This window comes from Harpia harpyja, chromosome 4, assembly GCF_026419915.1.
Source record: "Harpia harpyja isolate bHarHar1 chromosome 4, bHarHar1 primary haplotype, whole genome shotgun sequence".
NCBI classification, from domain to species: domain Eukaryota; kingdom Metazoa; phylum Chordata; class Aves; order Accipitriformes; family Accipitridae; genus Harpia; species Harpia harpyja.
Genome location: NC_068943.1, coordinates 3,511,723 through 3,538,979, shown reverse-complemented (window position 1 = coordinate 3,538,979; position 27,257 = coordinate 3,511,723). Strand labels below are relative to the sequence as shown.

Below are 27,257 nucleotides of genomic sequence, written 5' to 3'. Positions count from 1 at the left end.
ATCAATTTGACATTAACAGAAAGATACTACTAACAATCCTAAGCATGAGCTAGAGAACCCCCTGCTGCCTACCAGTGAGGGGAACCAAGTTGGAAACCTTTAGAAAAAGCAGCAGGCCATGAAATGCCAAATAAAATTCCTTCTTCCATCCAGAGATAAATGAAAAGAGTACAGCACTAATTTAATAAATAGGACTTGACAAAAAAAGAGAGAAAATAGATGCGGGGATTTTTGAACATTTGTTGCTTTGCCAAATGGAACAATGTGAAGAAAAAAAGGTGGTTTCATCTTTTTGGAGAAAGAACCATCACATATGCACAAACATATTTACTGAACTTTTGAAGCCCTTTCCGTTTACAAAAATGCCACCCAGTCCAATTAGAAATTACCAACACATGGACATAACTAAGAAGGCAAAACAATTGTCTAAGTTTCTTTTATTTTTTATAAAGTTACTGTTACGTACCTTTGAATGCAAAGCTTCCTGATTTGATTATCAACACTTTGTTTTATTGATAGAAGCACAAAAGAAACACTGAATCTGCAAAATACACAGGTTCAGTTCTTGTAAAATTGGTTAATAATTTGGATTATACAGGCTGTGTTAAAAGAGAATAGGTTCATTCTCAAAATAATTTTGTGGGGTTTTTGTTTTTTTTTTTTTTTACTTTAATGTCTGTGATTAAATTACATCTTTATGTATACTTTACACTACTTCTGTTCATGGGAGGGGATATATACTAACACACCCCTTTACACACATAAGCAATAGGAGCATTATTAAATGAGTTTGTATTTATGTTGTCATTTTCTTGTGATTTTCTAGAATTTTGACTAAAAATTCCAGGAAGATTTCAGCATTCTCCCCAAGCCTAAATAAGAACACAATTCAAGATTTTGAAAATTTTGTTGAGTAGTTATTTCTGGAAATAAAGTAAACCTTTTACCTGGATAATTTCAAAGTAACTCTTTCAAAATATTTTTAATTTTTAGTTAATATCTTTAATAAAAATATTTTAATTTTCACGAGTTTTCTTTTTTACTTTTTGCCCTGCAAAACCATTAACCTAGCAACAAGATTTTCTAGTATTTACTACTAATTTTGCAATACTCAGCTTAAATTCCATTAATGTAGACAACAGACAATATTTATTAGGATAAGTAATGTCTTTTCATTTTACCTTGTATTAAGTCCAACGAGAGGTTTTAAAAAACCACTTCTCTTGCTGACTCAGGTGATGTTTGAGCACAGTCAACTTTCCTCTGCTCCCATTAACACTCAGGAATTGGTGTCACAAGCAGCTACAGTATCACAGCTGTTATTCATCATTCCTTTATCCAGTAATATCATAAGTTAACAGTTACACTCATGGGCTTCTTTTGTGAATTTTCAGTTAAATGACGCATCAACATTTTCTTCACATTTCCACGATTAAAGCTTCATTCCACAAATCTGTCCAAGAAACTTCTACCGCTGTAGGCTCACACAAAAATACGCCTACTGAAGTCATGAGGATAACAAGGTTATAGTGCCTTTATTTTTAAGACCAGGACTGCAGAACTCCATGCTATATTTCTGAGTTTGGTGTATCTACAGACGAATGAAACGGAATGTGCCTATTCACAGCTAACAAAATCCGTGATCTGCCAGAATAAAAGGACACTTTGTGTGAATTTTGCGTCTCGTCTGCATCTGACATGGCCAGTACCCCCACATTTCCTATCAGGGTAATTCCAACAATTTCAAGTGAGGCTATTTTTACCTTGAGCAGTTTCAGGCAAAATTTACTAGCGAGACTGTTTTCATATGACTGGCAGAGTTTGAAGTGAACCTACTATGATCTACCTGTCAATCATCTAGTCCTAATCCTTTCTTCTGCCTCCTTCTTTCTCAATGCCATACTTATACATCCAAAACTGTGAGTCGGACACCGTAGTTTAGACACTATCTCACTGTTCCTCACATGCCAACTATAGAGCAGTCACCTCTATACAATAATCTTTGAAAATAAAAAATCAGCTGATCTATCTTCTACTCTAATCAAGTCAATTGAAGAAAAGTGGCTTTCACAGTTCTGAGTAGGACAGCACAGGGCAGGATGCTGTCAGCTGTCAAAGACGCAGTGAAATTTCTGTAAGTATTAAGGGGAAATACCAATTTTATCTCTTCTTCTGTTTTCAAAGGCTATTCTTCAGCCACCTTCAATGCTCAAATGAATGCTAAATGGGTGATAGAATTGCCTCAGCTGATGCTTCTGAAGTTGTCACTTCCAATGCCTGAAAGGCCGATTCCTTCATCTCCTTTGCTGCTGGTACCAATAGATACTCGAAAATGAAGAGACAAGGGCACACTCCTGATCTTCAAATGTCAAGAAGAAAATAGTAAACTCAGTCCCCCTCACAAACAACGTAAGTGTTGGAAAACAATATCAAATGCTGCCTCTTGCTGTCTTACTCTAAGCCTTAAAAGAAGTTCTCCAGAAAACAGAGCAGGAAAAAAAGCACAAGGTATGCAGGTTGAAATTGAACATACTTTTTAGTTATAGCATTTGGATGTTGAATTAAAAAGAGAGATTCTCCCTGCTATACTTTGTTCAAGAAGAAGTTGAATGAGAATGATGCTTACACTTATCCAAATCCTTCCGGTACTTACTGAAGTATATCCCAATAGCTCCAGATCCCACTGGAATGAATAGAAAAAATCCTACCAAATCTAAAAATTATTCTATGCCATTGTAAAAAGAAAAGTAATTCTTGTGTAAGTATGAAATTACAACTGCGACTAAGTTCTGAGAGAATACATTTTTCAGTTCGTATCTCCCTGAGAACATCAATAATTTACAGAGATAGTGCTTCCAGATTATTCTTCATTAATTATACTTTACTTTTTTGTCTGACCAGTCTATGGTCACATTATCACAGCAACATGCCCCTTGCTCTTCCCTTGGCAGGGAACATCCAAACACATTCTAGGATAAAGAAAAAAAATACAACAAGGATTGTGGAATGTGATTAATCGCAGGCAGGTCTACTTTTTAATTAAAATTTTATTAAAATTAAACCCTTAGTTTTTTTTTAAATAAAGCCAAACTCAGCCAACAATATAAAACAACGGTGGGAGAAATAGTAGCAATACTTGGCAAATAAATTTAAAAAATCTTATACTTCTACCTATTCTTAACATCCTCTAAGTTACTTGTAGGAGTAGATCTTTTCATAATATTATTCTCTTTCCTGATGATTTGGACTGTGCTCAGTTTTGGCCTGTAGCCTGAATGGCAATGTGACAGGGTATAACTGCTTAGGGGACATCAGTCACAACATGGAAGTCAGATGCTGGCCAAGAGGGACATGAAAAAGAGAACATATTATGCTTTTGAAACGTTGGCTATATTTTGTTTTGTGCCTGTGGTACAAACCCCTTTCCCTACCTTTTCAAAATTCACCAGCCGTTAGGCAATTCTGCAATAAGTAAACAATTCCATGGTGAATTAGGCAATCGCATCTCTTTTGTGGAAAACTCTAGGTCTTTAGCTGTGTACATCTGTGGAGCCGCAAAGTACTGGTATGTCATTTTCATGTTGAAACACTTTGTTTTCAGCTTTGCAGCCACAATCACACTAAAGATTAAGTAATATAATGTAACTGTCTGGCAATGCTAAAAAATTTTATCACCCTGTTAATAAGCCAAAGCTATCCACAACATGATGTGCTATTGGAAAAAGAAATCGACAGGTGCGCTGACGAAAACAAGCCTTCAGCTTTTTGTTTCACTTACTCAAATTACAGGGGTTTCCTGCAGATCCTGCATATTAAGCCCAGGGGTTCATGTTTTGCCAGGTAGTGGCATCATGTCACTTTTTATTACAAAATGTTTACTGACAAATATATCAGGAGAACAGAATGTAGAGAACAGTCACAATTGAATTCAAACACGATGGGGTGAGTCGTCTACTCACCCCTACTCCAACGCTTTTAGTGCAGGATTCAGGTTTGACTGCTGATTTTCTACAGATTTATGATTCCTTTCGAGACACCCTCAGGGAGACAGAGTACGTCCCCAGGGCTGTATTTGTAGTTTGCTAAAAAAAAAGAATCCTTGTCAAGTCAACAGGAATCAGTCAAGAGAGCTTCTCACCTGACCGTGAATAGAATATGTTGAATAAACATTGCACAATAAACCTCGCCGGTTTAATCCTTGCAAGCGGGATTTTTGAAAGTGCTCAGTTATGCCAGTCCTGCTACCTATGAGATCAGCAACTGTAATTAGCATCAGAATTAGGCCAACGCTTGGTACCTCTGAGAATTTCAGAGCCCTCCAATATCCAGACGGTATTTGACAAATTTGAAACTGGAACTTTTACTTGACTGAAGATGCATGCGATTACACCAAGCTATGGGCAGAAAAGGCCCCACCGTTGCTACGTGGTGTCCTGATGCCACGCCACAGCTAGTGCTTGGTCAAGTAACGAGACAGATGAACCTCCTACATTCCTCCTGGAAGTCTGTATCTGCCTGTCTCCACCTAAAACTGCCTCTCTGGTGACTGAAGAGTGTCCCAAATGAAGGAAAGATGAGAAGGCAGGAAAGAATCACACCCTCCAAAGAAAAATGTCAGAAGTAGGTTGTAAGGTCTATGATATTTGGCTAAATGAGCACATATAATCACGGACTATCCATGGAAATATCCCAGGGATCACTGCAAGGGAAAGTTGCCAGCAAAGTGGAGGATTGAGGAATTTGACATGAGAAACCAAGAGGGAGATCAAGGCTTGACGTTTGCTACAACTACATACGAGAAGTTCCTGGATGCTTGCTTTCCTAGCCAGTTTTATCTAGACCCCTAAAAATCACTCACAATGTAAATGAATGTGTTAGAAGTGAACTCTAATCAGCAAATAGTTAACTACAAATTTAGCTAAAGGGAAGGAAAAAAAAAAGTGGTTTCGAGCTATCCTTTCAGAAAGCTTTAGTCCCACAGGAACGAGAAGGCTTCGGAGATGATCCCAGACATTTATGTGGACGTATTCACCCACAGACTGTCACAGCTCTGCAAAGACACACGCCTTATCTAGTCCCTGGCCACAGAAAACCCGACGGGGAAAGCTGGTGGAAGCAGCCCCCATCCTCCCCAACACGCGCACATAAGGCAGGGAGCCACGAACACCCTCGGGCAGCTCCCAGATTAATAGGCTCTGCCAACAAGAAAGAGGCCAGGGTACGGGGTCGTTAGTCAGGAGATGCAGAATCAGCATTTCTAGGGGCCTGCCCAGATGGTCAAGTTTCCATGCAGGATCCAGCCCACGGCTAAAGCTGCCTCACCAAGGAGGAAGAAACTGAAACATTCCCAATTTTTCCACAGGGGCGCTTGGCATATGGGAAGATTATAGGGGATATAAATTTATCACTGACCATCATTCACTGATCTTAGCTACACACTTGCCTATTCAAGGGAAAAACTGAATATGCTGCAACAAGAAAATAAATGTGTATAACAGCAAGGTAAAACAAGACCCCCAAAAAATCAAGAATAATACGAAACCTGTTTTGTTCCAAAACTGTAATTGATATTATGTATAAATCAGTCATTAACATACGTAACACTAATACAGAAGACATGTATGGCTATTGCATTGCAAATAACACTTTCATTTTGCAACAGTGGTGAAGACTGCTGTGGCTTTTTTCAGCATTTGGTATTTATAGAAACATATCTTTTATACAAAGCCCTATTGTGTAGGGTTGCACACTACAATAACATGTTAAATATATCATCCCTCTTTTTGCTCAGTCTTAAGGACCACACATTATACAGAATTGTGTTGCAAAGGTACAATGATAAATTAATACTCACATACTTGAGCCCACATCATCTTATTATAGGATATGTAGGGTGCCTTACCAAGCTCCCTGAAGTTATAGGATGCTTGCATAATTTTCTTTAATTACATAGGTAAATACAACATTTTCCTCTTTTATGTTAACATTATGGGATATAAATTGAATATTCTGATCCAGTTAAAAGTTTTAGAGAAATTATTAAAAATTAACAAAATATGCATTTGACTATTTCATGTCTGCAAGATAATACTGAACTTTTCTTGCATAATGAAAGCACATTTTTGCCTGACTAAAGCCAATTCAGCCCACCAGAAGTTTTTTTTTTTTTGAAAACAGACTTTATATTTAAAAGCTCATAGTTCATTTCTGTTCAGTTATCTTGGTATCTAGCCATATAACTTTTGGAAATAGTCCTGAATAACAGAAGGTGCATTAACTATGCAGCTACAGCAGTGATAGACAGCACCACGTGTATCTAATTGTTGTTGTTCTACTCCACACAAAGTTAGTTTTTGTTTCTTACCTAGAAATCTTGAAGATGTATTGAGAAGTCTTCTTTACGTCATAAGAACCAAATTTATTATGAAAGGGATTTAAACTCACCATAAAATCCATCTACAATTGTCTTCAATATTTTGAATATTCTTTAACCAATAATGGAAAGAAGTAGTAGGGTTTTGTTTTGGAAACATGTTTTTGATAATTGTCTAAAATTTGAGAGAATTTAAATCTTTGGTAGCTACTTTTCGTACCTGGATGCAATGAATGAGTAAGATTAAATAGTAATGAATAGAAAATTAGAAATTTCAAACACGATCCTTTTGCTTGTGTAGTGACAATTACCAGTGACGTAAAAGAACAGAAGACAAGAGGGCTATTGGAAGACTACGCAATACACAGTGAGACAGCATTCAACGCTTAGGATTACAGACAACCCCAAATGTCTAAGAACAACAAAGTTGAGAATAAAGAAACATCCAGAAAAGCGTAGTTGTATTTGTGCAACAAAACATTAGCCAAAAATAAAGGGAGGTTACTGTGAGAGACAGAATTGCCAGACGCAGAAATCTGACAGACTAGACTAAGCTGCTGGTCCATCAAGCCTGTGCTCAGCCTTTGGCTGCGACCATTGCGTAGTAGTTCAGAGGCAAACCTCCTTCTGCGCATCTACAGCAAGCGATGCCATATATTGAGGAAAGGTTCCTCTTGATCCCTGTGGCAATCATCTTACTTCCTGAAGCATGAGATTAGATTACCTCATTTTAGCATACCTACCTACAGTTATTATCCCTTGTCATACAATTATTAGTTGAAAAATACCCAACTGCAGCTGCTGACTCTGTGATCTTCCGTGTTTTGACAAGAAGTTTGGAAGAGCAGCTTTTTAACCTTGATGCCTTTATGTACGTTTCTGTAATCTTAGGGAACTATAACACATATATCAAGAGATTTTTTGCATGTGCATGTAAGACATACATGTGGGAAAGGAAAATAAGTATTCTAAGCAAATATGCAAGTGTTTCTTATAGATAAAAGAATTCAGCTAAGTCCTGTCAAGGATACCGTGGACATAAATGAACTAAACAGGACACACATATTTGGTTTAAGTGGCAAGAAACACCACTGCAAGTTTTGAGTCAAATTCTGTTATTACCCCCAGTATAGCATTTAAATGGCAGGAGGGTGAAACGATGGCCACAGATGAAGAAGCCACACTAAAATACTGTATCTTCATAGTACTAATTATCTTTTTGTATATTCAAAGTAGCATATTTCTTTAACTAGCATTATGAACTGTAGTTCCAATAGGAGCCATTTCTGCATGTGAAAGACTCAGAGAGGTAGTAACAAATGCAAGCATCGGACTTGAACAATGGTGATATCATCATAAGCATTTCGACAGTGATGATATCATCATAGGGTTTTCTACAATTTGGTTCTGCTCAGCTGCACTATTTCTCCACTTTCTCAAATCCCTGCTTATCACAGTCTCCTCATGTCAGCCTCATTCCATTCACCTCTTTCCTTCTCACTTCTCTCCTGCCCTATCAAACTCCCATGTGTCTGTGCATGCCTCCTTTTTCCCCTATCTTGTGTGTGAAAACACTGGCTTCAGCACATTCAATCGAAAAATGTACTGAAAACCTAACCCACTGAAAAAAGTCAGGGACTCGGTATGTATTTTATACCCCTTTTCTACTATACTCTGTAGCAGGGACATCTGGCACTTTTTGTACAACACAGCAGAGCTATGTTATCAGTTGTTTCTTAAGTGCCACCACAGAATAAATAAATACATTAGCAATTTTCTGTATTTATTTTTGGCAGGCAACTTGAGAGACAAATTATCTACCTCCAAACACAGATATAAATAAGCATAAACCATGCAGATGTTTTCCTCCTCCCTGTCAGTGTATTTCAACTCCTTCTGGAACATGCTGAACTTGTTTACCTTTTGAGCAATGCAGCCCAACTTACAGAGGAACACAGCCCTGAAACATGCTATTTACTCCACTCCCAAACAAACTTTTGTTACATGAAGCAAATATAGGTCACTGTCCAACTGACAGCAAACTGAAAAAAAGATAACAGGCTATGCAAAGAAGGTATTCATACAGAAGAAAGCACTTTAGTGGTAAGCCCTTAAAATTAGCTGATGGAGCTGACATAAGGTCCATGCGTTTACACTCTTAAAAATACCACTGGTAACATAACTAGTTTTCAAAAGTCTTTATCAGAAGCTGTGATTGTCAAATAATTAAATTCACCCATTTTCCTCTCTCCAAAATGTGCCAGAGTAGTTCCAAGACACAGATAATGACACGTGAACTAAGGTCCTATCCCTGTCTTAGTAAAGTCTATGTTGGGAGATAAGAGCGTGGGAGCAGGTTCAGACCCTAAAGCATAAGTCCGACACAAGAAAAAAAATCGTGTTTCCTGTTGATCATAATATTATTAAAGTAGCCACTCCACTCTGATGTGTTTACGTTCACAAAACCACAGATACCTCAAAAGCAACAAGATTTACGCTATTCTATTATTCAGTATACTTCTGACTACTAGAACAAAAGCCTACCTCTTCAAAATCATAGAGCAAGCTCATATTTGTCCATGTCTCTCTAAACAGATATATTCCTAACTATTTCTAACCTACCTTGCAAGATGGGGAGCAATCTCTGCCAAAACCTAAGTCAACCACTATTACACTGTGACAACACAAAATCAACAGAAAAATGCTGCCTCAATGTCACATTAACCTCTTTTTGATTAACCTTGTAAAAAAATATGAATTTTAAAACATTGCCTTTCCTCTTTGGTTTTGCTTAGTTGAAACTTCTTCTATTCTGTTTATTATAAGGTTTTATGCACCTTTGAACCTTCAAAGTACTGCACATGCTAAGCGTTGTTATTCCAAAGTACAAAGAGAGGCTCTGTGAAAAGCTACCAGAAACTTATTTTTCGTTTGACTTTTAGATACCAGAAATAGGGATTCAGTTCTCACTCTTTTGCAGGCTGTACTGTCTGTGCTCCTATGTTCTTCCTTGAGGCTGGATTTTGTTCTCCTCAGACAGGTCACTTATGTGGGCTTAAAGAAGTGGTGGAAATACCAGCACTGGGAAACTGCTGAAATGTCAGGAGAAACCCTCAAAGGCTTTCCTTTCAGGTGAGAGTTACCAGAGCTAGATAACAAATACACTTCCTAGTAACAGATACTAATATTTTCTCTCATTCATGAAGGCGGTGACACAGACTGACATCTCACAGCCGCAGAAAGACCACCCAGCCAACACCCTTCCAACACCCTCGACGCTGCGTACCGTGGCAGATCAAACACAAACCCCCATCTTACAAGAAGATTATTCCATAAAGCGAGTAGTGTGCCGTCCCTAGTTTCTGAAATACTTTATAAAAAGTTGGTAAGACCTCCCAGAAACGCAGCCATGTCTCTCCCTTAGTCTCTACACCTTCCAGCGAGGTTCCCGCTGCCCCGTAGCCAGAAGAGGAGCTCTGGAGCACAACTCCGGCCAGGCACCACGCTGGAAGAGGTGCCCAGGCAGTTCGGACCTGGCCCTGCGGGCTCAGTCATCTTTTGAAGCATCTCTGTAGTTCATCAGCCTTACTAAGAAACCAGGCAGTGGATTGCTATGACTTTAATATCTGCTGCTGACCATACCACAGGCGTACTCCTCCCTGTTTGGTTTCATCCACATCTCAGGTCTCAGTGAAAGCTGGCAGAAGAAATGGTTCAAAATGAAACATAAAGATGAAAGCACAAGCAGGTAAAGAGGTTTTAGAGTTAGAAATTTTTTCCTTTCTACATTTTAGTTTTTCCCTTTTCTCTTACTCTGGTAGCCACCAAATGTTGGTAACACCCCGCTGAACTGCTCCTAGGATGAAAAAAAAAAACCCAAAACAGTAGCCCTTCCAAACTCTCCCAGATACATTAAGTAATTCTTGAGAGAAATTTGTTGATATAATCCAAGAAGACTTATCTTCACCTTAGGAAAACAGGAATCATAAAACGGACTAACATATTATAAGTTTTACCTCTAAGTTCACGCTGTTATGACAGCAGAAAATCCTCAAAGCAAACCAAGAAGCTGCAAGCCCCTGAAAGTTGAACTACTGAACCTTTTGCAAACTGAGTTGACCAAAATTAGCATCAAAACCAACAAAAGCTTCTGCCACGTACTGCGCTGCCATCTTCCTGCTGCAGGCAATACCTGTTCCCCATGGAGAATCCCTGCGGCTGCGCTTGTTTTTTCAGTGCATGGAGCCAGTTCCACTCCTTTTGATTTTGACAGGATCAACCCTGGAGATAAAACTTTATCTCGCTCACCCTTTCCAAAGGCGAGATAGGAGTAAGGCATATTTTTGGACTTTAACATATAAGTCCCTAACTATTACGTCAAAAACCTTGCTAGTAACTGAGATGGTTCTCTGTGGAAAAATCCAGCTTCTCCAACTAGCTTTCACAGTGATGAAGTCAGTCATAAATACTGAATTATTGACAGTTTGTTAATCCATCTAAAATAAATTTCAACTCACTTTTATAATTCTCATTCCTCACTAACATATACCTAGAATTGGGAAGCTGTCACTAAATAAATATATCCTAATTATGAGTGGATATATATGGATATACCTATATAAGTAGAGGTACACATACATACACACACAGAAATAAAGCTGGATGGAATAAACCAAAACTTCAAAAAAGGTGAGCTTAATGAATAGTCTTTAAGCGGGCTAACCCTTAAAAGTGCAAGGAAAAAAATGAACGTGAAAAGGCTCTTGTTCTCATACTTTATATGATAGAAAATAATGAATCATTGTATCACAATAATTACTTTAAATGTATTGAAGAATAAGGTTATAATTTTGGAAAAGTATTTTCTCTCAGGAATTCTGCAAAGCTGTATCAAACTCCAAAGATTTTGCTTCTCCTTTATTTGACAAGGCTTTGATGGCGTGTGTTAGAGACCCTGACTCGATCAGTCCCCAAAGGACAGAATACAAATCTCAACTGCTGCAGCAGGCAAAATAGGTATGAAAAGCTCTTGAGACTGACTTACCTACACAATTCACTGTCCTTCTGTTTCTGTTTTAAGAAAGAAATACTGCCATAACACCCTTTTATGATATTTCTGCACTTTTTCTTTCTAGTTCTAATTCTATGAATTAGTTGAAAAAATCTTAAATATGGCAGAAAAAAATAGGAAAAAAACAAGACTCCCAAACTGACACAACCATTAAAAAACACATTTTTAAAAAAAAACAAAGGAAGAAAACAATCTAAATCTACAGTTGATAATCTATATGTAAAATTGGTCTGTCACTGTACCTTCATTTTTGTCTTACCGAATACTCCATATGAGAGAAAGCAGGATCACACATAATACCTTTCCTGTCAGTGCTGTTGCTTAATTAGTCAACATCATGGGAAGTTTATGATAAAAATAATTGAGTTGGGGCCTTCAATCTCTGAAGAGAGCCATCAACACGTAGGATATTCTCACAAGCTACAGATTTCATATACTGTGAATGGAAAACGGGACACTGAGGTATTCTGCAGAGAAGGACTATACAGGACTTTGGTCTCAATTTAGACTATAAATGCTACTTACACTATACTGCACGCTTCCATTTTTTAAAAATGTTTAGAAGAAATTGGCAATATATCTAAATAAATGTGTCCTGGTTTCAGCTGGGATGGAGTTAATTGTCTTCCTAGTAGCTGGTACAGCGCTCTGTTTTTGAGTTCAGTAGGAGAAGAATGTTGATAACCCACTGATGGTTTCGGTTGCTGCTAAGTAATGTTTAGTCTAAAGTCAAGGATTTCTCAGCTTCTCATGCCCAGCCAGCGAGAAAGCTGGAGGGGCACAAGAAGTTGGGAGGGGACACAGCCAGGGCAGCTGACCCAAACTGGCCAACAGGATATTCCATACCATGTGATGTCGTGCCCAGTACATAAACTGGGGAGAATGGGGGCGGGGGGATCGCCGCTCGGGGACTAGTTGGGCGTTGATCGGCAGGTGGTGAGCGATTGCACTGTGCATCACTTGTATATTCTAATCCTTTTATTATTATTATTGTCATTTTATTAGTGTTATCATTACCATTATTGTTTCTTCTTTTCTGTTCTATTAAACCATTCTTATCTCAACCCACGAGTTTTACTTCTTTTCCCGATTTTCTCCCCCATCCCGCTGGGTGGGGGGGGAAGTAAGTGAGCAGCTGCGTGGTGCTTAGTTGCTGGCTGGGGTTAAACCATGACAATATGTAAATTTTAACAAGCATTCCCATTATGTGGCATTTTTTTCCAGTGATGACAGTTGGCATACACAACTTGGAAAATGTTTTTCTCCCATCCTCCCCTGAATAGGCAAGGGAAAAACATATATGACGTGTAATACACACCTTCTGCATTTAGGTGCAACAGATACACAACCGTAACAAAGAGTCAAAAGAATCCACCAAGACAGCAGTAGAAAGTGAAAGTGATTGGTTAAAAATATTTTTCTACAAACAACAGTATTTAAAATATTCTGCATGCAGTATTTCTTCATCTTGATCCTCAGGGAGAAGACAGACTTCTCTCTGATGCTTTGTCTTCTTATTTTCTAATGCATTAGCCTCTAAGCTGAAAGCAGGCAATTGCCAAGACAAAAATGTATTGTCAATGTTTTCAATACATTAATATGAAACAATCAAACCTGTATTACAGCACTGATGTTTTCAAATCACTACCTTTAAATTTGCATTAGATTACCAAATATTGCTAATTTTGAACTTGACAAAAGTGTAAATTGAAAATCATTTTGTAGACGTACCAAACCTAAAGGCTTCCACTGAGTTTTCTAATGTGTCATGTCTCTGACACTTAATGGGCCACTCATCTTTCATTCTCCACACGAGGAAGAGTAAGCAGTATATTCCAAAACTACTCGTTTCCTTACCTCACACAAGGTAAAGTGACAGATTGAGACACTCTCCTAAGAAATTTTTAAGTGAAATACACTCAAAACATAACAACATTTACACAACAAAATTCAGAAGTACTTAACAAGTTGCCAATAACTACAGGAATATATGAAGTCATCAAGTCCAAAACTCTTGCCATTAGTGACAATGAAGAATATGCAATCCTGCAAAACATTAAACACGTGGATTACATTTTCCTTATACATAAACTTTTCTTTATATCCATGAGACTGATCACAACCTAAGTAATCTGTGTTGCTCAAAAAGAAGACATAGGAACAAAGCAATTCAGATTCCCACCGATGTGACAGAAATATCTTGTTAGACCTGATGATGTTCTAAGGGTTGGGTTCACATCTATTCAAAGTTTGGATCCAGTCATCTCTTTGTATCTTGCCTTGTACTTTCCACTCCTTTCCCTTCCCCAGATGACACCATTCATTTAACTTGGAACATTTCCAGAATAATACATAAACGCAGTGGCTGCCAGAATTTGTTCATGTAGGGTCCCTCCCTGTGTGGAATTATCCGTCAGGAAACTGGTACATTTTCTGAAATTTATATTTCTTTCTGAAGGACTGAGAACTCACTTCAGAAACAGTGCTGGGCAAGAATGTATTCTTAACTGTACCAACACATTAAAAAAGTACTGTTCATGCCATCATACTGAAATGAACTCCCCACAAGGAGTGATGGAACTGGGAAGTCAGCAATGCATTTTCTCTAACAGCTCTAAGTTTTTTCTTCTAGTTTTCTTCCTTCTGACAGCAAATATTTCATGTTTTCTTGTGATAGAATTTGTTATTTTGAACAGAAGAAAATGAATGTTTTAGATCATACTGCTGGAGTTTCCAGCAGACATTTTATGAGGAGGAATTTTCTCTTTTTCTTGACATTGACATTCAAGATTAGTTCCATTTTTTCTTCCTAATTAGCTTTTCCAAGACAATTGTATATTTGAAACAAACACAATACTTCCCCTCAGATCATCAGAAACTTAATCTGTCCAATTTCCTTTCAATGGACATCGAAAACAAAGCAGTGTGTTATAACTCAGTGGGGAATTAACAACTATGTGACATTAAAAAATGGAAAATGCATGATGTAAATAAATTCAACATAGATGGCAATAAAAATATAGTAATGAAAAATCCTTTAAGCCACCTTGTTAATACCTGACAGAACTGCCTGTTCATATTAAAGTCTGTTTGCCTTTCAAAGGAGGTTAAGGCACAAAATTTACACAAAACTGAGGATTTTTATATTCACAACAACACACCGAATGATTAGCATTAAATCATTTGGAATATCTTAAACAATCTGAGGACTTTCCGATCACTTTATTCAGAAGTCTTCTTTGTGACTCAAAAGATTTTTTCTTAAACTTTGATCATTCTACAAAGATATAGTCCCTCACAGAACTCTTTATTTTCCTGATATCTGAAATAAAAAAAATCAATAATGCTAAGCATACAATTACAAGATTATGGTGATAAACTGTAAGGCTGTTAATGACTTTTTGGACGCAAGTTACACTTGCAAGTCTTATCAATAAAAGTAACCGTTGGAGCAGCTTTTGGATTCTGATCAACAAGTCATGAAGAAAATAATTGCAGGTCTTTATTTAAAAATTCTGGAGAATTTAATTGAAAATAATCATCTCTGTGGTGTATTGCACACTACCAGTATAGCCTACCAGAAAAAGAGCTCTGCAGAATGTTTTTTTAGGACTGCTAACATGCAGAGTTTCATACATAGTACACAGTAATTTCTACTGTAACCCATTTATAGATATGTTGCATACATACATGGGTACACAGGTGCGTGTACTATATGTATATACATATATAGACATTATAGAACTTCTTAAAAGTGAATACGCATCTCATTCCTGTGTAGACTTCAACTTCAGCTGTACCTCTTAAACAGAGTTCAGAAAGGTACTTACTGATGTGTAGAGGAAACCTTCTCCATTTAAGGCTATATACAACCCAGTCTTTACACCCTGGATAGCAACAACTCGAAGTCCCACTGGTATAAGGTTGAATAAAGCTGTGAAGAAAAAACATGACCAGATATGAATATACTATGGTTATTACAATATTCTAATAAACATCATTAGTAAAAAGAAAGAAAACTACTTCCTGTATATTTTTTTCTGATTTTAAAATTAAACTAATTCAGAAAATCTTGCTTCTAGTAAAGTTAATCCTTAAAATTAAAGCCTAAGTATCTGTCTAGCAATAAGTCCTGCAATAGTTCAGTATTTGGCACAAGTGCTAACTAGGAACTACAAAGCACAGCAGACTGGACTGTAGTTGTTTATGCAGCACTGCAGACGTGAGTATCTCAGGCAATCTGAAAAGAGTCAAAGAGCCCAACAGTTCCTTCACCAATATAGACTAATCATAAGGATAATACTTGTGAGATACCCTGCAGAAAACGTATCTCTCTGATTCTGGCAAGTAGCTTTTTATTTCCTTAGGCATTTTTATGGTTTTGGATTAAGATGTGCTCTCATTAAAGATTGCTTTCAAGGGGTCTGTGATTTCAATAAAATTTTTTTTTTTGCTTTTGTGAATGATATTTTTGATATAAGCAGTAGTACACAGACCTCAGGTAATGGCAGAGGCTTACCCTAGTTCAGAAAAGCACTGAAATACGTGCTTGACTCTAAATATGCATAAATGTTATTGAGCTGAATATAGAACATGTTCAAAGACTGAAATTCTGGGGAAAAAATAAAATTAAAAAAACAGCTAACAGCAGATACCCTAGCAGTGGTATATACCTCTGTAATAACAAAAAACAGCCACAGCTTTAATTAGTGTCTGAAAAAGACCAGTGTGAAGAGCAGGAGTTTACCAGCCTCACCACAGAACAACAAAAGAAAAAGTGATAAAAGTAAGAGACACAGACCAATTCTTCTTCTAAAAATTATGCCAGCACACACCTATACTAAGTTTACTGACTCATACTAGGAAATCAGATGCAAAGCACACATCAAACAGTCTTGGAAGAAAAGCTCTGGATGCGACAGAGTTCACGCTAAGTGTTTTTCCGCTCTGGATGAGTCAAGGATTCACAAGTCCTTGGATGAAAACTAAAAGCACAACCTGTGTGTTCAACATATGCAGCGAGGACGATGGTTCCGCCAAGCCAGGTTTCAGGAACACAGTAATACCTACAGTTCCTCAAAATTTAGGAAGGACATCCATAGGTGTCACCAGAAAGTGTACCCTATGAGGCTGTCTGTAATCAGAATGCCAGGGGTAAAGCCCAAATGAAGAGAAAAAGGGTCATGTAATTGCAGGGGATAAAAACATTTTATCAAGGTGTGAGAACTCCTAGTTGGTCAAAGGACACAAAGCCACAGATTGGTTATGACGAAGATGATCAAACCTTTACAACTGAGAAAAAATATAGGTTGACTACTAGAGTTTAAAGATAGAAGTGGATGGAAAAAGCAGCCCTTTCCTTCCACATTGTCACGCAGAAAAAGAATATGTCACATAAGATCTTTTTAGGAATGCACAAAGCCAGTAGAAAGCTAGGAATTGTTGTAGCAGAGCACTTCCTACAGCTCTACAAAGAAAAATATATCCAAAAGAGCTCTGGAAGAACAGGAAACAGATTTATGAGTTTACAAAGAAGAATAGAAGAGATAACATCAGACAAGAACTAGCACAAATATATAGCATTTTCACTTCTGTAGTTTCCAAAAGTCTCTGTCATGCTAGGATCTTACCGGGCTGTTTACTAGAAAAATACTGGGTAGAGACAAGGTTGCCTCTCTAATCTATACAAGATGAATGTAAACCCGTGAAATATGGCACTCACGGACAAGATATCCTAAGCGTATATATAGGCTAAACACTGTATGACTTGAGGGCTTTCAAATGTTCAATATAATTTGGAAATTAAAAAACCAATCAGCCATTACCCTCAAATGAAACAATGTCAAAACCAGCAAAACCGCTATTGTGGGTGGTGGAGGGGGAGTCTGTCACAGCAGAACTAGGTTTCAGATGGCAGTTAAGTTTGGTTTCTTCTAGAAGAAAAGAAATTCCAGAAGGAAATCTGGATATGGACACCATGCTAGAGGGAGGGCTGCAACAATTGAGGGGACACCAGGAAGGAAAAACAAACAATACTTGTATAAAGAAAAGAGGTGAACACAAAAGACAAGTCAGCCATGGAAAACTGCTAATGAAAAATAACTCCAAATCATAGTGGTTCAGTCAAAACTTCTGGAACGTAGATATAATTTGCTGTATTACCAATAAAAAATAAAGCAGCAAAGCCAGTAAAAAACCAACCACCACTGAAGGAGAATTAGAGGCCTGTAACATGGCAGTGTTTTATGCAACCTATAAAATTACTAGAGCGGCTTATAGTTGCTGGTGAATTTAGAAAGCACCGAGGAGGGCATATAATGTATCTTTTACTGCCACCAAGTTTTAATCGGAGATTGTCAGAGCTCCGGTAATTAGTCTAAGACCATAAAATTTTAGAGTGTGATCTGAAATGCTGTAATTTTGCACATACAGAATATTCAGTAACTTACACAAAATCTTTCAGACTTGCGTGAAACTAAGGAGGCCGGTCTACATTCAATTATTGATTGATAAACGCTCAGCAATGTACTTCGTACTGAGGTCAGCAAAACACGCACCAGTAAGGCACAGCATGTGTTTTTTACGTGCTCTGAAGCTGGCTAAAGGAAATTCAATTTCCTCCAGAACCTGACTGTGCAGTGCTCTTTACTGAGCAGGACTTCTGTGCCCAATTACACATTTCAAACCTTCCTAGGATTCACCTGCGCTATCTCCCACTCTAATAAGAACCTGCCTTGAGAGAAGCAGAAAGCCTTCCAGGGTTTGCTGGCATTTCAGGTCTGCACAGCCAAAGCTATGCCCTTACCTGAGGGGGGTGGGAAAAACCATGCCCCCAGCTTCCCTCTATCTTTAAGACAAGGGTCCAAACCCAAAACTAAGCGGGGAGTGAGGTCTCTGAACATCTTTGTGTACCTAAACCCAGCCCGGTGAGTCCACAAACGATTTGAGAGAGGGAGCACCCTGGAACAGCTCAGGAAATGTAATTCCGCCTGGTGCTCAGCGCTCCCATGCTGCACACTCAAGTATAAAGCCTGGCAAATCCAACTATAGGTAAGACATGGGAACATCAGGGAAATCAAGTGAACCAATCGGCAAAAATGGTCCGTGTAAAACCCTTTCTCCTTGTCAGCGCTGAGCCTGTGAATGCTCCCTTAGCTCTGCTTTGTATTCTGTCTAAACCACGACTGTAAAGCCAATGGTTTCTCTTCCTTTCCCTAAGCCTGCAGGCCTACTCCCACCACACACAAGATTGCTTTAGGTGTCGTGGAGGGGATTCGCAGGAACAAATTTGAGTTGGATTCTAATCCTCCAAAAGTGTTAGGCAAAGTTAAAGTCCCCTTTTTGATAAGTAGTTAACTCCTCCTTTGAGCAAAACACAAGCCCACCACATTTCTTTTTCCTTTTTTTTATGCAATACCATCACAGTCTATTAACTTGAAATCTGAAATACCTGAAATCAGGTATTTCCATATCCTCGTGAAAGTCTGTTTAGGTACAACTGACTTGCAGCTACAAGAAAATTGCCATTACAGATCACTGTTTCTCTCAAGAAGCTTGCTAGAGACCAATTGCTTAAGGCTTACAAACTTGCTGTCTGTTCTGCATGTGCACTGCCCTGCTGTCAGTTAACAAAACTTCTCACAGCACCAAATCTGCAATCAGCAACTATTTCTTTAATTCATTTCCATCTGCAGGCCTACAGGCAAAAATGACGACTCAATCAGAATATCTTTTCCATTGGCAACGAGTGCAGGGAGGTTGGTATTCAGACATCCGTCCATCTATTTCTTATGGAGCAAACCCATTCTACCTGCCTGACGTTACACAAGACATAATTAAAACATACTTTTAGTATGGCTGACCATGGCCTCCATTGATCCTGTCACACTAAGATTATACTGATGGGAGAAACAGGCTTAGCTAACTCCCAAAGGTGATGTAAATAGATGTCTAAATGCCTGTGTAATTCTTTGAAGACAAACTGCAGTAAAAAAAGTGCAAAAAATCAGACTGCAAATATTTCAGTTCAGTAATCCAAATTTAATATTCAGCAATCCAAATTTAACAGCATTGCAGGTGTTGGGTTTTAATCTTCATGTGCTTTACTTCTGTCTAATTATCTCCTTTACCTTACAAAGGTGCTGTGAAGATTATTTTATTAATATCTTCAAAATATGACAGTGGTATGTACTTTAGAAAGACATTAAAAAGTTAATACTTCCGTATTCAATTTGGAAGATACAAACAGAGCATTAGGAGCATGCATTAAAAGATGAAAATAAAGGAATGTTAAATGGTTGCATGATTTCTTGAACAGTAGCTCTACCGGGTACCAAATGCCACGAAGGAAGTAAAGCATGTCGCTGCATAATTAAGCAAGAACCAAGAGATGTGCACAGCACAGCCAAATCAAAGATGCTTGGGTAATGTTAACTTTGGCATTTATCAGTTCATGAAATAAGGCTACAAATGAGTAATGCTCTTTTAATCTGTTTTAAACATGACTGTAATTTCATAAGGGGCAGAACAGCAACATTTGAACATTAAAATCAGGTTTATCACCCATTGAGGAAAGTATCATAACTCATGTTGAATTTTTTCAGCGATTGTTGGCTGAGTTACACTCTTCAGGTGAATCAAAATAGTCCATAGGGCTAAGAGATTCAGGGTTTCAATCTCAGGAATTAAAAAATCAGAATTGCCTGTTTCTCAAATTAATTAGTCTTCCTACTAAACCTACCCTTCATGCATGAAACAAAACATTGAAGATAGACCAAAACCTAAAAATGAGCTGGTTTGGGTGGGGAGGAAGACAGGAGGGGAACGTAACGCTTGTTACTACAAGCACAACATGGAATTTCTTTATAGTTTCTGTGTAGCAGTTTGTTTTTCCTAATTAATAATGATGAGGCCCATGTACAACACTGAAGCAAGTTCCATTCGGACCAAGTACTGCTGAGAACCTCTGTAAAATCCAGGAAAATTAAAGCTAGAGAGGGACAGCTACTCTGAGTAGGACCTCAGTAACCAAGCCTACAGCTTTAACCACAGTCACTCCTGCTTTGACTACAAGCAAGCCACAAAAACAAACCAGAAACTGTAAGGCATTAGAGCAAGGAAGAAGAGAAAACCAGCTAAAACAAGAAAAGCAAAGTAATAAAGCCTCTTTCCACATATCACTGAGAGTTTGGCAAAAAAATACAGACCGTACACACAAGATAGTTTAAGCTAACAGCCTTGGTCTGGTGATGTGATTTAAGGAAACTCAGCACCATTAACCAACAGGTCCATTAATTCATACTCTGTCACAAAACATCACTAACTTGGAAGAGATATAAAAAGAAATTGAGACAATGAACTGAAACCCATCTGTCTATTTAGGTTGGGGTCTAATAGCATGGCCACCAACATGAGCAGACGAAAGTACATTCAGGGATGCAATTACAAGCAGTCACATCTTTCTTCCTTTTTCAGGCAAGGGTTTGTGCGCAGCGATATATTGAAAATCTTGCCATCTATCTCTGCAGACTCTAGCCTTTACTCAAACTTAAGGCAGGCCGGGACAATGGCTTGCACTATAGCAGCTGACCGAAACCATTGGTAAAACTCATTTTGACTTCAGATAGAAGCAAAAAGGCACATTAAAGAGACTACCAAGAAGCTTTAACGACAAACAAAAAGTGAGCGTGAAGAGCACCAGTCAATTTGAACAGACTACATCTTAATCTTACTTTGTGCTACCTCTCTGTGAGTCCAATAGTGTGTAACTTATGTTTACTGACATACATATAAAGTGAGTACAAAATGATATATGCACTTGAGGGAATTTTAACTTCAAGCACTCCTCTAACTCCTTGAGACAGAATAAAGTGCACCAGCACAAAAGGTAGCAGCATGACTAAGCTTCAAACAGTGTCCTTGCTGAAGACGAACAAGAAATCACTTCTCTTCTCTGTCCCTCGCTACTCACTCACTGCGGCTTCGCCGACACCCAGCTACTCAGATGGTCAGTGCATGAGGAGAACTCTTTCACAGGCTTCAGGGACAGTGAAGAGCGCAGAAGACGGGTGGAAGGCTGGCAGAGGTGCACGCCCTTTGGCAGTCTGTATTTCCTCCATTTTTATGAAACACACTTCCAATGGAAGTCATCCTCACTATCAAGGTAAGCGTACTATCTGTCCTATTGACAGCTAATATACGTCCATCCCTGCGTCTACCGGGCACAATAAATAGGCAGCCTGCAAATTCCATGGTCAAAGCAGGATTTTCCCCCTCTGGCAGCTGCCAAAACTTATTTACCTCAGACAGAAATTATCATGATAAGGAGTTCACAAAATAAAAGATCAAAATGCTAGGAATTCTATCCGTGAGAAAATTGTTTTAAACTAAAAGAGAAAAGGTAAAACAAAATATGCTGCAATGAAGAAAAGCAATAGGAAACAAAAAGTTCAACAGGAAATGGAAGGAAACCGAGTACAAAGGGAAAAGAACTGAGGAGAAAGACTGACAGCACAAAAGAAACCGACATATATTCATATATTCATGAATATACCAAATGGATCAATCTTTTCAGCTCTTAATAGTGTTGATACGTATGTACTAGCAACATTTAAGGTGGAGATTCTATGCTTTCCTGGCAAACACATTAATTTTACATCCTTATGGTCTAAACTGTCTTTACTAAACAATATAGTACAATTGGACTAGTGAAGAAACAAATAGTGAATCACACCAGTTAAAGACAGAAAAAAAATCACTTTATGGCAAAAACTCTTTCAGCCTAAAAATCACGTTGAAGTAAAACACGGTATTATCTAACAGGAATTATGCAAAATATGCACTACTACTATCTGGTGTTTGGTTGAGTTTGGACAGGTTCTATATTTCAGAATATTTATAATATAGAATATTCATTCTGCATTTTGGAACAACAAGAATAAGAGAGATGGGCAGACAGATGGAAATCCAGAAAGGCAGGGAAGAGGGGAGAGAAAGGGAAAATGACATAGTAAGCAAAAAAAGGGAAGATTTTTAAAGCTGACAACAGTGAAAAGAGGAAAGTAAAGCACTATGGTCTAGTTTTGCAAAGATTCAAAATCCATAGAGTTCTAAGATTAAAAAAACCCAGAAGTAACATTAAAACATTCCAAAATTGTTGCAGTCATACACACCTCCTCACTGAAGCTGAAAATAAAGAGAGAGATGGGCAGAGAGAGAAGGAGAGGGAGAGGGAGATACACACTTGCATTCTAAGACACATTTCTCGGACCTCATATAGGCAAAGCTTCTATAAAAAGCAATAATGATCTTGTCTGTACAAGGTCTTAGTATCTAATCCAGTACAGAAGTGGGCATGAGAGATGGACACACTGAGGGAAGAAAAGAAACAAGGAAAAGGAAGGGGGGAAACCACTTGGAAAACAGACAGAGAAATACACATCAAAATAGATTAATCAATTTTTTTTCTCAATTCTAAAAAAAAAAAAAAAAAAAGAACAATAAAAGATGATCATGCTTTCTGTTGATGAAATGTGTTAAAAATTACAGCCGTGCATTAACAGATAAAACAGGGACCTAACCAAAGTAAAGCAGAAACCTCAAATCCCTTAATATCTGTAGCCTAATTCCAACATTTTTGAGGAAACTAAAGGCTTATTTATATATGTATAATAAGAAGATAAATCTTTTGTATTAAAAATGCTTAAAATAGACCTCAAGATCACACAGAAATGTTACTTAAATATGCCATTATCATTAAAATAAACAAAATACAAACGTTCTCTGCTAAACAGAAAATTAAAAATCAGCTGTTTCTAGAGTTAGGTTTGTTTAATTATCATTTGCAGCTGAAGTTACCAAATGCATATATGATCATTGAATGAAAATATGTGGCAGTATCATAGGAAAAGGGTACCAAAGCAGTGACCCACACAGCCTTTCAAGACCACTTTTGTTTGGAATATTTTTCAAAACTGCCACTGTCACAGTCCCTACACTGACAGAAATTCTCTTAAGGTCTTTGGAACTCCTGCTGGTATAGGGACTGTTGGATCTTTAGCCCCAATTCAGCAAGGTACTTCAGCATGTGTTTTGAGCAGGACTTCGATAGTTAGATATACGCTTATTTGCTTTGCTGAATCAGGGCCTGTATGATCAGATTTTTCAAGGAATTTTTGCTTCCATCTCTTTTATTTTTTTGTTATTTATTTGAAGATAAGAAATTTATGTTAAATATATAGCTTTTATAAAAAATTATATTTTTAATATAATTTTACCATTGTTATAAAATTACCAGAAGACAACCATTGGCCTAAATATCTCACCCCTGAGGTCCATCGGCACTTACGCCTTCCCCTTCAGAGGGAATACATTTAGGCCACCATCCTGCACGAGCTGTGCTGGTGGTCATTAGGCTTCGAATGGACAGAACCCTCCTCCTTTCGACAAAACACATTCAGAAACCCTCCAAAGGCATTAATACTGTGTCTGCGCGTACACACTCGAGCGACGCAATCTGCGTGTGCGATTAAGACATTCCCCTGGGGCAGTCACTTACTAGAATTACTGCTGTCATCCTTGGTTCCATCGAGACTTCCATCGGGGTGCATTTGCAAGTAGTAGCCTTGCCTGCAATATAACCTGGTCACTATACCCTTGAGCTGGGGATCTGAAAGACAAACATATTTTGTCACTAGCCTCAAAACTTTTTCCAAGAGTTATCCCTACTTCTCTCACTGTAGGAGGAAGTTTGGTGAAGCAGCGTTGCCGTCTTAAAAGCAAGTACTACAACAGGATGGGTCCTGATGGAGATGGAGAAAAATCTTGCCGCGGAGTATTATTAGGCCAGTTGCGTATCCTGTTCTCTGCCTCCAACATCCTTCATTACAATTAACACAGGTAAAACACAGAAAAAAGGAACACCCCAAACACCCATAGTCAAAAGACTTAAACCAGATTAAGCCCTGCAGAAATATTTTAGACTTCAGCAACAAGTATAGAGCCTTACAGAAACTAACAAAACATTTAAAAAACCCTACTCGTTTCATACATGTTAGGAACTTACTATACTTCACATAAGTTTTAAGGACACTTGGAGGAAAAGGTCTGTCTCCTTTCACTCTCTACCAAAAGTGATAAACTTATCTGGTATAATACTTTGTAGCAGTCCCATCTGAAGAGTTCCCAAAATATTTTACCAATCTAGAAGTGGATACAATTCACCTGCCCTCTCCCACCTCCCAGGGAATAACACCCACGGTCAGGGCAAGACGTAACCCTCCTTCAGCAGAGGAAAAAACCTGAAAAAACCCTTAGTAAGCTAAAAGTATATAGGAAATTCAGGGAGCTGAACAGTTACGCTACCCTGTTTAATACTCTGCATTTATGAAAATTGCCGAGAATTGGGCAGGGGCTGCCAAGCCACATCTTTATGATTCATCTCAAGGATGGTGCCCTACCAAATCACGAATTAAGCTGTTGCAGAACTGGATCAGTGCTGAGGAAGAGGACATTGCATCTTAAAAAAAATCAACAGCACTACCTCTGTGTGACATTGGTATTAATATTGTTAAACATATATTCTTAGGCCCAGCTCCAGGCAGCCAGTACATAAACTTGTGGGGACATTGGCATTAAAAGCATCTATGGTGTATCATGCTCAGCTCCGCAATAATGAACTAAAATCCTAAAGGCTTTGAAACAGATATGTAATAAAATGAACAGGTGAACTTCTAAGGAAGACAGAAATGGTTTCCATGCAACCCTGTGGCCAGAATATAAAATCCTCCTTGAATTTGTGTATAATTGCTCTCACAATCAATCATGCTGGGCTCCTTACAGTATCCTAAGGGGAGATGAAAATAAACACTAATAAACAAAACTGCCTCTGAGTGGAATGCTCTGACGTTTTCTATAGAGGCTCAGTTCCATGAAATGATTATGAAAGTGTTAAGCTTTTCTTGAATATCCCAATTACAAAGTCATATTACACAATAAACCCATCTAAATTAAAAATATAACAGTAAACTGCAAATATCAAAAACTCTTACTATAAATATTAACACTGTAAGACTTTTGAGGCATGGAAATATATAAACAACTGATGCTCAATATGTAAGCACATTACAACTTTTTTTTTCTTTTAACTGCAAATTTTGCTTTCTGTGAATTTTTAGATTAGCAAAAGTTTCTCTGTCGTTATATAAGAATACTCAGAAACAAATATCTTTAAAATTTATAAACAGAATAAACTATTTTCTTTGAATGTACTGTCTCAATCAGCTTCACCAGGCAACTCAAAAGTATTTGTACAATTTAAAAATGAAAAGTGAGTTCCTCTCACACAGGCACTATCCCTAGCAATGCATGCTTTCAATGTGCACTTCCAAATTGATGATTTTAAACATACTTGCTTTACACATACTAAAATGGCATCTTAAAAGACTAAAGAAAAATATTTTAAGATTATTATTAAAACTAGAGCTTTAAAAAGTATTTACAGGAAAAATATCAGTATTTTGAAAAACAGTTTCTACACCCAAAGAATCATGAATAAATTATTTTTTTATCATCACTTTAGCTCAAAGAAGTATCATAGGAAGGCAAAGTACAGTTGATTCACTATCACCAGCTGTTTACATCTACTGCTTCAAGGGAAAAATGTGAAACTTAGAAATGACTTTCAAAGTTGTTCTTTATACCCATTCTATTAATTTTTCTAAATTCACAAATAAAATCTACTTTCTAACAAGAAATTGCACAATCATTTGTCTGTTTTTTTCAACAAAAGCATTACTTAAAGTTAACCCTGGAATTTACTACTAATAACATGATACTAATTAATAATTTCATTGTGCAAAGTAGATCTCTGTAGACCAATAAATGGCAAAAAAAAAAGGGTTTTCTCCCATGAAATGTAGCAACTGAAACTTTCTTTTTACTTTTTTCCTGTGGATTATTAGAACCTGTTTTACCCAGCCTCCTAAGAACATCTTTTCTACCTTAAATTCCTACCTGTCCTTAGCAAGATTAAAACTTTTATTCCTGACAAGTAATTTAATCATGCACTTCTTACTAGTTCTTGATTGTAATATTTAGTTAATATATATCACAGCACTTCAGATCTACAACTCAAAGTAAATAACAACTGTTTTAGCTGAACAGTGCTCAAAAAAATGGGGGAACTGGCCAATGATACATGATTATTTCTTTGACCTCAGCCAAAAAGCAACCCAGATTTAGTGATGGAGTTGTATGAAATGACTCATTAATCTCAATGCAAGTCATAATAACCAATAGTCAAAAAGACTACTCCATACAGCCTCAAGGTAAATATCTCCAAGATGAAGCAGACAATCCTGTCAGGCAAGGAATTTATCTCTTCTCCTTGCAGAAAGATAAATGACTCTTTCAGGTCCTTTTTGAGACACCTGGGCAGCACGCAGAGAAGAGAAATCCGCTAGTGCCTCTATTTCTATAGCGTTTTATCTACCCATTGCCACTTAAAATTACAGGAACAGCCTCAGCTTCAGATGATTTACAAACGAGTTTCTCAAATCCTTGACCACACTTTTTTTTTTTTTTTAACTGTCTGCTAGAAAGCAGGAGCGACCAGCAATGCCCAGAAACACCAGCAGAAGACTGATGCTACCTGTCCACAGGTGCACTGGATATGTTATGGTTTTTAACTCCCACCACAGTGATACAGGTAGACAGACCAGCAATTACTCTTATCCTTTATACCCCACACACCCCTTTTTCTTCCCACATGAAAGAGAAAGGGAATGGCAAGAGAATACAGAAAAATAATAAATC

At 37.7% G+C, this 27,257-nt stretch overlaps 1 protein-coding gene across 5 annotated transcripts in view; it reads right to left on the bottom strand.

The window, feature by feature from the left end:
- FGF14 (fibroblast growth factor 14) overlaps nt 1-27,257 on the bottom strand; it is a 416,306-nt gene that overhangs the window by 82,487 nt on the left and 306,562 nt on the right. For 3 of the 5 annotated variants that reach the window (XM_052785894.1, XM_052785899.1, XM_052785895.1), the window contains 2 exons: nt 24,001-24,111; nt 15,275-15,378 (listed from right to left, as the gene is read on the bottom strand). In XM_052785894.1, the coding sequence (XP_052641854.1) occupies nt 15,275-15,378; nt 24,001-24,111 (215 nt within the window). The remainder of the gene's footprint in view (nt 1-15,274; nt 15,379-24,000; nt 24,112-27,257) is intronic. The other 2 variants (XM_052785897.1, XM_052785898.1) reach the window with 1 other exon arrangement.